At 18.5% G+C, this 15,112-nt stretch overlaps 1 pseudogene across 1 annotated transcript, besides 2 other annotated features; it reads right to left on the reverse strand.

Moving 5' to 3' along the window:
* Positions 1–853: 853 nt before the first annotated feature.
* On the reverse strand, positions 854–2,088 carry PRELSG_0016500 (annotated as a pseudogene). Its single transcript is given in 3 exon segments — positions 854–1,711; positions 1,713–1,954; positions 1,956–2,088. Coding segments are annotated over 3 exon segments (1,233 nt in total).
* An 8,265-nt stretch (positions 2,089–10,353) lies between these two features.
* Positions 10,354–11,584: a repeat region.
* Positions 11,585–12,190: 606 nt separating this feature from the next.
* Positions 12,191–12,760: a repeat region.
* Positions 12,761–15,112: the final 2,352 nt, after the last annotated feature.

Raw genomic sequence — 15,112 nt, forward strand, 5'->3', positions numbered from 1 at the left:
AAATTTTTTTTCTTTAATAATAATAAATATATAAAAAAAAAAATAAAATAAAAAAAAAACATAGATATATATGTATATTTTTGTTAACTAGTTCATTGCATAGCCAACTTATGTATTCCTAAATAGCAACCTAACTTTATATATTACAAAAGATTAACAACATATTTTATTAACCAATATTAGAACTGCATTTCTAACTATTCGTTCAAAAAAAAAATTTCTTTTTCATATAGCATTTTAAGTATATAGTCAAGACTTTTATGAGAACTTGAATTTATGTTGCTAAAATGCTTCATTATATAAAGTATATATATTTTTATATTCAGAAGCCGTATAATATACAATAAATATTTTAAGCAAATATAACTGTAATATCTTTAATAAAAATATTCCTTCCATATATTTTTATATCTTCTCTTAATAGTTTCATGAAATACATTACTTTCATTTTTATTTTTTTATGATAAAATTTTTCGATTTTCTAAAAAAAAAATATTCAATAAAATAAATGGTATTCACATAATTATATAAAATATGCATGCTTCATTTTCTAACCTTGAGAATCTATGCAATATTAGTTTGCATAAATTATAATTATCTCATATTTGTATTGTTTCAATTTCTAATGTTTTCTAATTTTTGTAAATCCAGAATATTTCAACTAGTATGGTTTTTAAGACTTTCAAATCTAGAAAACATCATCTCATGATAAATATGTGCATTTAAAAATATTAATGTCCATTTTTATTAACAAGATATAAAAAATGATTAATAATATATCTTATTAAAAATAATAAAAGTTTTAAAAACACTATATCTAAATGAAAAATTTTCTAAGATTTCAAAATTTTCATAATCTATAAAATAAAATATAAAATTCTCTTTTATAATAACAAAATTTTTCTCTTAATTCTTCGTTTAGATCTGAATAATGGAAATCCCTCTTGAATCGAATTTAAACAGGGGAAAGTTCTCTTAAAATGTTTGTTGAAGAAAAATTCATCTTAAAAGAATTCATCTATAATTTTATAAACATATCAAGACTAGTATGTGCAAAGGTTGACTGTTTCTTAAAATCGTTTTTAATATCCATAATGTTTTCAGTCAACAGAGCTAAAAGGTTTTTTACTTTTTTTTCATGAAATTTTGTTTTCTTTATTTCTTGTAATTCAGAAGAATTCAAGAACCTATCAATTTGTAGAATAAGAATACTATCTAAATCTTTATCTATTTTATTTTTTGCTTTAAGTAGATAGCATAAAGCAATTTGTCTAAAACGGCAATTTAATAAAGAGCAACATTTACCTTTACAACATGGATAGTTACACGAAGGTTTATTCCATATAAACCTCAAACAATATTGATATTTTAAACTGTACTGTAAATTATCAAAAGCAGTCTTCATCTTTTTTGAACATTCATCTTCATATCCTTTAGCAATTTTTAGACTCTCTCCTACTTTTGATTAGAAATGGAGAAATTCTCTTTCATACGATTTCTTCTTTTTTAAGTCTTCTTCTAGCAATAGTAAATTAAAAAATATTTTTCTCATTTCATCTTTTGTTTTACTATGGAAATTTAAAGTTTGTAATGAACAACTATGAAAATCCCAGATATATTTTTTAGTTGTATGTGTAAAAAATTTTTAATTTCTATTATCATCTTTAGTAATGAAAAAGTCACCAAGATAAATAAAAGAAAGTGATGTAATGAAATAAATTTTTATATTGCCTTTACAATTTGTCATCAGTTGATAATAAATGTCTAATTTGAATGAAAAAATTTGTAGTATCATTTAATGCTTCACTTCTTTTATCTTCTTTAATATTGTTTATTTTTTATAAACATGGACTATTTCTTTTTATATTTACAAAGTATGATAGTTTCTCAATAAAATCAGAATTTAGATTTACAGATGATATATTTTTAAATAAATATAATTTTTTTTTCGTCTTCATTTTCTAAGCTATATATTTTTCTGTCATATTTATTTTCTTTTTGAAAATTGGAAATTTGAAAATTTCCCTTTTTCTTCTTTTCATGTTATATAAAAGAATTGTCTTCTAGTTTTTTTATTTTTTTTAAACCTAAATCATATGACAAATTATTTGCTTTCGATTTAAATTTGTCTGATGATCCTTCAAATTTTATTTCATAGCTTGATCCTTTACATATTTATATATACATAAATATAAAAAGAAAAAAAATTGAATTTCTAATAGAATAAGAAAGATATGTATCTATTAAAAATTGTATGAAAATTGAAAACTAAAAGTATACATATGTATTACATTAAAAAAAAAAGTAAATAGAAGAATCCAACAAATCCAAATTTTTCTTCTATTCATATTAAAAGTAACATAAATTTAATTTTTTTTTCCAAAATTTAAATACAATATATGATATTTTATTTATAAAATTGTATTTATTTTTTGCATAGATAAAAATCGATTAATTTTTTTCTCTTTTTTTTTAAAGATGCATTTGCTATATAATTCCATCTATTCCATATCGTAATAAATATTTTACTATAAATATAAAATTACATAATATACATATATATATATATATATATATATATATATATATATATATATAATTTACAATATATGATACTATATAAATTGTATTTGTTCCCTATTACTTAGAGTTTACACGAAAGAGGTAAAAACGCAACAATAAAGAGAAAAAAAAGAAGAAAAAAAGAAAAAAAAAAGTATGTAAACACAAGAATACACATATATATATATATATATATATATATATATAATGCAAAAAAGGGTAATATATATTATACCATCTTAAAATATCAAGAAAAGTAATTAAAAAATTTGTATGCAAAAGAAGATTATATAATTAACTCTTTAAGATTTACAACAAAAATAAAGAAAATTTATTTTTTCCTTATTAATATATAAATTCACAACTTAAAACATTGAGCATATGGATGAGTATATAAATAATATGCAAATAAAGTTAAAAGAAGAAAATATTAAACATTTTATTGGTAATAGGTATTTAAATTAACAAAAATTATGTATATATATAATGTATTTATTAGCTTTAAATAAAGTATTCTTAATCTTGAGAAATGAACTTACAAAACTGCAATAAATTTTATCTCTTAAAAAGATATATCAAACAATTTCTAATTTTTTGAAAAAAAAAAAGCTATATAAGAGAACTCTTTTTGTTGAAAGATTCAATAAAGATAGTTTATAAGAATTTTGTTTAGTTTTTTTTTTTTTTAATCTATTTACTAGCATATAAATAATAAAGTATCAAAAAGATAATTTGAATCATATAACCATTATCTTTATTTATATTAGTGATATAGTTTTTTTTATTATAATATTTAATGTTATTTTAATTTTATCACAATTTTTTTTATTTTTTTTTATTACTCAAGATATCTTTCGTATAACGTAAAATTACAGTTTCTATACTTGTTTTAATTACTAATATTTTAGCACATTACCATTTCATAATTATGCTTTTTTATAACTGCCGTTTAAATACTTTTGTTAGATATTAAGCTAGAAATTACATATAAAGCAAATATGTCTCTACAAAATTTTTTATTATAGTGGTACTTTTGTTATAAATAAGTTCCATACAATTAAATTATGTAATATAAAATAAATAATTTAATTCATTTAACAATCATAAATCTTTTAATAAAAATATTTTAACTATGTGTTATTATTATTTTTAAGGTATTAACTATTTTACACGAAATTTTTTATCTTATTTAACGAAAGTTTATCCTTATTTTTATTAAAGCTTAAATCTTCAATATAAAAACTATTAATTATATATAAATTAATTTTAATTACAAATTTATAATTCATAAAAATAAATTTTATCTCCGTTGTAAATATAAAAAATTATATTTGTAAGTTAAAATTTTTTTTTTTATTTAAAGTAATTTTTTTATCTAAGTTTTTTAGATATTTTGTTAGATTCTTTAAATGTATAGCTAGAATTTTACACTGTTTTACTAATTTAGGAGTTGAAAAAGGATTAACAATACCTTTTATTAATCATTGAGTGAATCGATATAATTATCAAAGATATTTATTTAATATTATATGCCATATATATATTATTACAATGAAATTATATTGGTATATAAATGTTATTTTTTATTTTTCACAAAAAATTATATAAGGAATTTTCTTTTTTTTTTTAATTTTTAAATTTTAAGAATGCCATCTCCAAGTTATTTTCAAAACGAGTAACAATTCAAGCATCCTCATCATTACCATATCTGCATATAAAAACTGCATTATTTATATATTTTCATATATGTAATTTTTTGTTATTTTTATCGTGATATACTATCAATTACGAAAAATTATTATTGTGCACTAAATTTACATATCAATTTTTTTATTATTGATAAATGTTAATTATTTCATCATTCCGTATTATGAATAACATGATTTTTACTATAATAACAACGTTAAATCAATCTTTAATATTTTTATTATATTATTTTATATGTCATAACATTTATTTTTTCAGAAATAATGAATTGCCTCACACTTAAGATTTATATTTCAAATGTTTTTATTTTTATTAAAATTCATATATCCAATTATTAAATGTAGTTAATAATTATATCATCATTAAATTAAATATCTTATATTTTGCATCAAGGAGATTCTATTATCATTACTATTGCATATCTTTTTCCTATATTTAAAATTTTCCTATTTTATTTTTAACTTCTTATTTCTATAAATTTTTTTTTATTAATGTATCCATTATTTTTCTTTTTAATTTCTTTATAAAATTTTTGACTGTTTCCCTTTTAATATATTTTAAATTAATTACTTTAGTTTATTTTCAATTTTTTTGTAATTTTACTTTTTTTATATTTTTATTTAAATAAATATAATTGTTTCTAATTAGTTTGCATAGATTCTTATCTTCTTTATGAATCATTATTATTTTTATAAGTTATAATTTGATTTTTTACTCTTTCTATAAATAATTATATAAAGTAAGCTAATGGTCCACTTAATTATTATCACGGAACTTACTACTTTTAATATAATAATATTGGATATATTAACTTATACTAAATGGATAAATATATTTATTTATAAATTATTTTTTATAATATTTCATTCTTTATAATATTGAAGCATATTTATTGATTACCAATATTTCATTAGAAAATTTTACTATTTTTTTTCTTCACTTTCGAGAAAAAAGAAAAAAAAAAAAAAATTATGATGAAAAAAAATTCATTTTCTCAATAAAAATTATTTATTTTTTTTTTTTTATAGCTGTGAGATAATATATTCATCTATATTATTAAAGTATTCCTTAAAACACCTAGAGTATATAGCAATTTATTTTATGTGCTTTTAAGAACTAGGCATGTAAATCAAGTTAGTAATGCCTTTTATTAGAAATATCCAAGAAATAAGTAACATTTTTGTAATTTCAGTTTTTTTTTCCAACTTTATTATAGTTCTAAAATATGAGATTTTTATTAATTTTATATATTATATTTATTTTTATTCCCTCTTAATTTCAACTTCCATATTATCATTTATAATGAAATATGCTCCTAAGCATATTTTTTATTCTTATTTAATTTATTCATATTACTAAGGTTCAATTTTGCAATACTCCATTTTTCTTAACACATCTTTCTATATAATTATAAAACTATGTTACATTCTTTTAATTTTAATTTTTTTCATTAAATATATAACTATAATTGAAATTCCTTATAATTTTATTTCATCGTTGTAATATAGTTATCATTAATAATATTAATAAAATATGCATAATAATAAAACTTATATCTATTATTTTAACATTTAGAATGCATGATAGATAATCAATGCTCATATAATTATAACTTAAATTATATTATTATTTTCACAACCATAATATTAAATATAAAATTATTATTATTATATTTATTTATTTATTTTTATTTTAAGTAATTCAATTCTGTATTCTTATTTAAAAAATATATTATAATATACACTGAAAAATTATTATTCTTTTCATTAATATTTTTTCTTTTTGAGGATTATGTTTTATAGATATAGATTATAGGTGAGCACAAATAAAAAAATTAAATGTTTGAATAATTCTAAATAAATTTCTTAAATTTTTCTGTTTGCTAATCTATTTATATTTTTATATCTAGAAACAAATTTTAAATATATCCAAAATATTCTTTATAGTGAAAAATCTTTGAGGTATATATTTATAATTCTTTTAAAATATTATAATATAATTGAAATAAAGTATTGATATACTTCTAAAATATTTATGCATAAACTATAAAAATACATTAAAAAGTCTCTACCTTTATAATTACTAAACTTTACTATATAAACAAAAAGAAATTACTAATATAAAAATTTTTTTATAATTTAAATTTTTATAATACATTCAATTTTAGTTATATGAAAATACAATTTTTATATGAAGTCTTTAAAGTAAAAATAATGTAAACGTAAATTTTTAGAAAAACCTTTTCATTTATACTTTATCATTGTTTTTCTATATAATTTTATAATATTAACCTTTTTATTTTATTTTTTTTTTAAGTAATAATATTATCTAAAAATAACTGTAGTGCTTTAAATGTACTATATAATAAACAACCTTTTACTAAAATAATTTCTCCATGCTTAGTAGATGCATATAGATCAAGATACTCATAAAACAAGTTATCATTGTGGAATTCGTAAGAACAATGAAAATTTAGAACACTTCTTTTATTTTCTTTTTTTTTCCAATTTGATTAGTTTTAATATCTTATATTTCAAAAATTTATCACATACCTCAATTTTGTTTTGTCTTCCACATATGGTTTATTGGATTAGAATTATTTACAAAAAATAAATGGTAATACATAAAAAAAAGAATAATTAATGAATAATAGCACAAAGAAAAGTGTAAAAAATAAAATAGAAACAAACAAAAAAATAAAAATATAGAGAAATCAACTTTACTAATTTATTTCAAAATTATAGTATTATATATATAAAGGTGAAATACGAAAAAAAATATTTTTTATACCATAACATGCAATTTTGATTATTTAATCTCTTAATTTATATTAATATCTTATTAATATTATAAGAAATTTTTTTTTTCAGTGATTTTTAATTTTTTCTGTTCTTCATAAAGAATATACATATTAAAATGACATCTCATTTACGTGTTCAAGTGAAAATGTTATCTCACTATGTACAAGCGTAGCATAACTCTTTCTATATTCCAATACATAAAATTTTAAAAAAGAATATTATGGTTATTATAATATGTGTTATAATTATAACTAAAGTTATCTTCATAATCTAGAATATTAATGTTATGAGGATTAAAATTTTTTAATATTTCTATAATCATTGTAAAGAATATTTTTTTAATGTTTCCATAATTACAAATACTATTTTTTTCTTAATAATAAACAAGAAAGTGTTAATTATAATAATAAAAACAATACACTTATTATAATTCTTATTATTAAAGTAATTCAATTGATATTCTGTAAAATTATATGATATATATATTATCCTCATATTTGTACCCAGTACTGTAATGAAATCCATTTTATTTTACTTTTTATTATATTGCAAAAAATTTAGTATAATAAAATATTCCATAATATTGAATAACATATAGAATAAAATATCTTTTTAAAATTACATAGTATATATCTATAAATTGGATTTACATATTATTTTTTGAAGATACCACTCTAAAAATTAAAAAAATAATATATTTTTACTGATATACGTAAAAATATAAATATATTTTTTTTTTTCATTAAAATGTATAATAATATGTATATGTATTTTTACGGTAATTTAATAAATAATTGTTTTTATATATTGCATTATCATATTAAAGAAACTTAAACCATAATTACTGATCGAAATGAAAAAAAAAAAATGAGAAAATAGATAATAATCATATTCTTCTACTAGTTACTGATATTTCATTTTCATATAAAATAAAAAAAAATTTATTAAAGTAATATTTGTTAAAATTATTTTTATTTAAATAATTAAAAATTTTTGAATGATTTTATTTATTTATAGATACAATATTTTCATATATATAATTGTTGGGATACATACACAATAAATTTTTGTTAATTTACATAGATCATATATATTCAAATTTAAGTTTAACTCCAAAGAAAAAAACATTTTTTTATAAATAATTGAAACATGTTCATGCTTTTTCTTTAAAATTTTTATAAGATTTTTATTATATATTCACGTCTGCAAAATTATAATATTTAAATTATACATACTTTATGAATTATAATATGTAAGTATATAATTTTACGTATTTACCTAAAATCATAAATATAATATGTGATGATAAAAAAAGAATAAAATATGAAGTATTCTTCACTAAAATAATAAAGATATAAATAAATAAAATAAGATAAAATATAATAAAAATATTCTTATAAATTTTTTTTCATTAGCAAAAAAAATTACTTTTAATTTTAAAAAAATTCAACTTTTTTAATTCGTTATAAAGAAATTTTTCGCAAATTGGTTTATTCATTAACATATTAAAAATTTTTATAATTAATTCATAAATTTAATTATATATTTAATTATTATAAGCATACTTACTCTATCTGTGCTAATATATCATAAAACATATGCTTTACATAATATGAAAACGCAATAACTTTGATAAAAAATGTTACTCTCCAATATTTTTATTCTCCATAGCTGGGCTAAGAATGCTATTATTAATTTTTTTAAATATAATAATCAGTAAAATAAATGTAATATAAAAAGTTAACCATACACGTATAATATTTAAGAGATTATATTAATAGCTATCTAAAAATAAAAGTGTATCTATAAAAAAAAAATATATATTCACTCCTTTTATTTTTTTTTTTTGTTACACTATGTTAATAATTGTATTTTCTTTTTTTTTAAATTGTTTTCTTTATATGGAAAATTATTTTTTTTTATGAAAAGAAAATATATTTATTCCGTAGATAATAATAAATTCATAGAGGAGAAATTAATTTATATATAGTCAAGGATTTTATAATTGGAATAAAATTTTTAATAGAAATATGGAAATTTTTTTATTAAATTATATAAATATCTCTTACAAAATAGTTATAGATAACAAAAATATTAATAATTTTTTAATTAAATATTTGGAAATATGAAATAAAGTATTTATTTCGTCATATGTGATGAAACTATATAAATCATGCATATTCGTTACTGAAGTATTTTTATAATAAATAATATTAGTAGAGACTATTTTTCATTCTCTTTTTTAAATATGTTGATCAGTATTCAACAAAACTCTTTTAACAGGCAACTAATAGATTACGTAATATTGCTGATTGTGATACCTTAAAAGGTAAAAATACTTTTATTGACTAAGAAGTCATTTATCTAATTTAATAAAAAAATTTTATTTTTATTAAAACTTAAATCTTCATCACAAAAACCTTTGACAATGTATAAGGTAATCTTTATTTTCTTATAATTAATGATACCCCGTATATATAGATTCTCAAATAAAAAAAATTTACATAAAAAAAAAATTAACTCTCAATAAAAAAAGAATGAAACTTTTCTATCAAAAAAATAAAAAAACAGAAACAATTTTATTCTTTTTTTGTTTATAATCGTACAATAATGTTTTTATCTAGTCGTTAAAACATTCTTTTAATAATGTGCATGTGTTGATAGTTCTTTATATTATATTTATAATAATAATTCTGGTATTTAAAAAAGTAAATAATTCTCTTCATTAGTTGCTCATACCTTTTTGGCATACAACCATGAATATTAGCATAATTATATTTTCTTCACATTCAATTTGCAGTCTAATATTTTTAATTAATAAAAATGTAAATCAATGTTCCTTAAAAATTAAAGCACAATAATCTGCTGATATAACAATCAAAATTAAAACCATTTAAATTTAATATATAAAATTAAATCAAACTCCTTCAAATCATATAGAATAAAAGTTTAACACTATAGTGTTGATTAATAAATAAATATGTTAACCTTTTTAAAAATGAAAAGTAACTGTGTACAAACAGAATAAAAAGTATCTATTAGGATTAGCTACTTTATTATGAAAAAAAAATGTTGTATAAATTTTTTTAACAGAAAAAATAAAATATATTTTCTGTGTAATAAGTTTTCTTTTAAGTATAAATTTTGTTTCAAATTTTTTATTATATGATTTGTTAATTTTACAAAATTGTTTCTCTGTTTTAGTTAATTACATTTTAATTAACATTAAATATTATTTTTTAAATAAAAGTAAAAATAATTTAAAGAAAATAAGTAGATATTGGTTATTTCAACAATTTTTTTTAATTCATTAAATATATAAGATTATTTTTCATTTCATATAAATTTTTTTTTTCCTAGTTAATAGTGAAATCAATCTAAAGTTCAATTTTGAAAATTTTTTAATATAATTTCTATAATAATTAGAAGCTCCTAAAAAATCATTATAATTTCCTCTTTGACTTTGGTCTCTACTTTAACAACTATTTTAATTTTATCCTGTGAAGATCCCATTTCTTTACAGTTTATTACTTACCTTAAATAAGTTATAGATATTTTGAAAAATTCACATTTTTTTATATTTATCCCTAAAATATTATCAATATACATTTTAGATACTCCTCTTAATATTTAAAAATATTCAATTGTAGCTTTTCTAAAAATAATTATGGTATCAATATATACAATTATGTAATTCTCTTGAATTACTTCATTAAAGATTTTTTTTATGATTCTTTAAAACTTTGTGAGAATTGTTTTTAGATAGAAGGATAATACATTAAAAACAAACATTTCATGTTTAGAAACTTTAAATCCTATATATAATGTTTTCTATTATCTTCCAATTCAATATAGAAAAATCAGTTTTTAAGACTTATTCTTGAAAACCATTTAGTGCAATAAAAAATTTGAAATATGTGCTTCTATGTAAAATAAAATATAGATAATCTAATATATATTTATTTAAATAACAATAATGAATGGTAACTCTTCAGATATCATCCTTTTTTCTAATACAATAAATGAAGTTTATGCAATACTGTTGACTTATTACGTTTAAATATAACATTTCATCGATCTTACAATGCAACTCCATTAACATTTCTTCACTCCACAACCTATGAATACACTTCAGAGATTTTTCCCTGTATTTATATAAAAACTTCATTCTTATTTGTTATTAAGATATTTATATTCCACCAGAGTGATGACATGAAATTGAGCTTTTTCATAATTTATCTTTATCCTCTGAGGAATTAAATCTGTTTTATCAATAATTTTTTGAATTAATTTACTAGATCCTTTATTTCCCTTTTTTCTTGAATTTTTAGTTCCGTTAAACATATATAATTTTAATAATTTTTCATAATTAAAAAAATATTCTAGTTTATTCATGGCAATATATATCTTCAGTATAAGTGCTTTCATTGTATTTAATATAGAAAATCTTGTATTGGCCTGTTTATTTGTATATTTCATACTCAATACTATTTCTTTAGACGTTCTTTTTTCCTCACCGTTAATATAAACTAAACTTTAATTGGAGAAACTTCCAAATTAGGTTTTATTCATAATTCTTTTGAGGAGGTTGCAAATATGATACATAGTTTTTCTCCTATTGGTTAAAGAATAAAATCATTGCCCCCAATATGCGGTTTTAAGTTATTCCTTAATAAAACTTATTTATGCATGTGTATGATTGATTATATAGAACTAACCAATTAATAAGACAAAAATTTTTTTTGTCTCACCTAGGAGTGCGTTGCATGAAATAGCTAAAGTACTAGCACTGTGACCAACTTAATGTATCTAATAAAGGTTTCCTTTTTAAGATACGTCTCAGTTACAATTATATTAATATCTTTTCATTTTTTTCTTTTTTTTTTGAGAGAGGAATTAATGAGAAAAGAACGGCAAGTGGATTGCGTCAATTAAATTTTTAACTTATTATAGACTTTAGTTTTAAAAAGTAATTTCATTTTGTATTTATAGAAATTTTAATACCAAATTATAAAGGAGTTCCGAAATTTGTACTTTATTAACTTGGATATTCATCACTTTTATTAAAGTTGTTGAATAACCAATTAATAAATTACCTATATCTAATAAAATATGTAATGTTTTTTCATTAATTTCAACTATTTTATTTGTATTTATATAAAATCCTGTAATTTTTTTCAGGGATCTGTACTTTATTAACAGATGATAAAACTTTTTGTATTTTTTACTTTTTTTTTTTACTCTTAATTTCTTTTTCATCTGCATCAATTTTACGAACCCTGTTAACTCTAATATTTTTTTTAGCCAATTCATCATTACTTTTTTGTGTTTCATTAATATGATATCTATCCTTAGCTTTATCTTTTTATTTTTCTAAACGATTTAGCTGCTGACTTATATAATTTTGCATTAAACCATGTTTCTAAATGTTAGTATCATTTTTTGGACTTTTTGAAATCGATGTCATGTCTTTTATATGTTATTATATTTATTGTTTCATTTTTCTTATTTCTTAAAACTTTATCTCGATATAAATATACCAAATGATAAATAATATTACGATTGTCACATCTCTTTTTTCAATGTATGCAATCTCTTTTCAAATTCCCTCTTTTACCATAACCTTAATATATATTGGATAATAGTATCTTGCTATTTTTCATCTCTTTATCGTTCTCCATACCTACGTTATATACTTCTACTTATCCTAATCCATCATTCACAGTGATTGTATATTCTATTTCTCTTGTAGATTTCACAGAATTCTTTAAGGTTTCATTCATTGGTATGTTTACAAGAGTTCGTAATCATACAGAGCTTGGAATACGCCTTTTGAGTATCCTTCATGGATATAGAGTAGTTAGATTACTGTTTATTTATGCATATGCAACATTTTGCATATATTATACAATCCGTAATAAAATAATCCTCAGCCTTATATACATTATATTTCTCTTTTTTGTTAATGTATTTTATCATTAGTTTAAATTTTTTTGCTTCATTATTAAAAAGGGACTTTCGAAATGTAATTTGTAGTTGTAACATATTGGTTATATTATTATCCAGTGTTAATTTTTCTAATTATTTACTGTGAGTAGGGGATATCACACATTCAAGTGTCATACAGGTCTCTCTTCTGTATAATCCTTGCATTTTTACTTTATTATAGAAATCTATAAATCATTTAAAATAATATCTTAAGGATATTTCGTTAAATTTAGATAGTCCTTCAGGTATATTGACTTCGGTAACATCCTTGCCTTTCTTTATGTTAAAAGCATAGGATTTTTTGAACTGTTTTGTATCTTTGAATATATCCAATATAATTTCGTTATTTCTTCATTCAGTTTGTATTACTAATTCAATGGGGTTTAGCTTGCATAGGTTTCAATAACCCCTATTACTGCTACTTATTGTTTCATTCATTTTCTGTACAAAAACATTTATAAAGTACTGTAGAAATAAATAAATAAAGAGTATTTAGAGAAGTATCTACTAATTTTATTTTAAAATTAATTATTTATTATAGATAAAAAATAATTTTTATATAATTACACTATATAATGTAAAATAAAAAGTTTATTTTATGTTAAATTTAAAGTATTTTAATAATGATATGTTAATCTAATATTTTATTATTTTCAATTTGTTAAAAATTTATGGGAAAGTTCACCTAATTTTATAAAAATTATTATCTATTCTTATTAAAACTTTAATTATTATCTGCAATTATTTTATAATATAATATACATGCTGTATTTTATCAAAAAAAAATTAGCTTCGTAATTGATAAAATTTTTTTTTTTTTTTTTTAATGAATAATTTATTAAAAAAAAAAAAATTAATAATTTTTTTTTTTTTATTTACCTCTATATATATACATAAATGAAAAAAAAAATTATTCTTTAAAAAATGCACTATATATGCAAAAAAAAAACAAAAAAAATCAATAGAATTTGAATGTGTGCACATTGTACTCATATTCTTACATATCCTGAATATACTACAAAACTCCCATTTATATTATAATTCATTACAAGTTCAAGGGAGTTTATAATATTCTTTATTCATTATTGATATTAAATTAGAAATCAAAATTAATTTCTGAATTCTTTAAAAAGTATAAAAAAAACTCTACAAACAATAACATTCATGAGCATTACTAAGTAATTTAGTATAAATTATAAATACATACTGATACCACATGAGACTTATTTAAGAATATATAAATACACGCTAATATTAAAAAATCAAGTGTATAAACTAAAAGTTTTCTGAATAAATAGAATACTTATTATTTGTTTCATGGAATCAGATGACTATATTAAATTATTAAAAATAGGTATATAGTGAAATAAAATAAAATAATTTGAAATCTTCTATAATAGAGTATTTAAATATTTATGTCATTTTTTTAAAATATTTATAATACATAAAAAAGTTATTTTTAAAGAAATAATATTTAAAATAAGAAGATATAGGGATAACATAACAAAAATTAATCTATACTATATATATAATATGGCATAATAAACTATAATTGATAAAAAAAAAAAAATATAAATTTAATTTTTACATTATTATGCATAAATGTTGCAATGCAATTAAACTTATATGAAACAGTATCCCTTGAAAGACTTAATGCCCCTTAAAAAGAAAATGATCATTGTATTAATTCCAAATATATGATAATCACAAAAATGAAAAAATTCATATTAATAAGAAAATCTTTGTAAATAATATTATATCATTTCTTCTTTAATATATATATGCAGTTTATTATACATTTCTAAGAATCTTGCTAGTTATTAGGATAAACAATACTTATATACAGAAAGAAAATAAAATTATAAAAGAAATATACATAATCAAAATGTTTCCATCTTCATAATAGTAATTGCTAAAATGTTGTAAATATAAATAATTTTTTTTTTTAATTTTAGTCAGATAGTTTATTCTTCTGAAAAATCTTAGGAGCTAAAAATTCACATTATTAGAATAAATAGTGAAGAAAAATTTTTTTTTCCTTTAATTAGATATAT

Source organism: Plasmodium relictum, assembly GCF_900005765.1.
Source record: "Plasmodium relictum strain SGS1 genome assembly, contig: PRELSG_00_v1_174, whole genome shotgun sequence".
Lineage (NCBI taxonomy): Eukaryota > Apicomplexa > Aconoidasida > Haemosporida > Plasmodiidae > Plasmodium > Plasmodium relictum.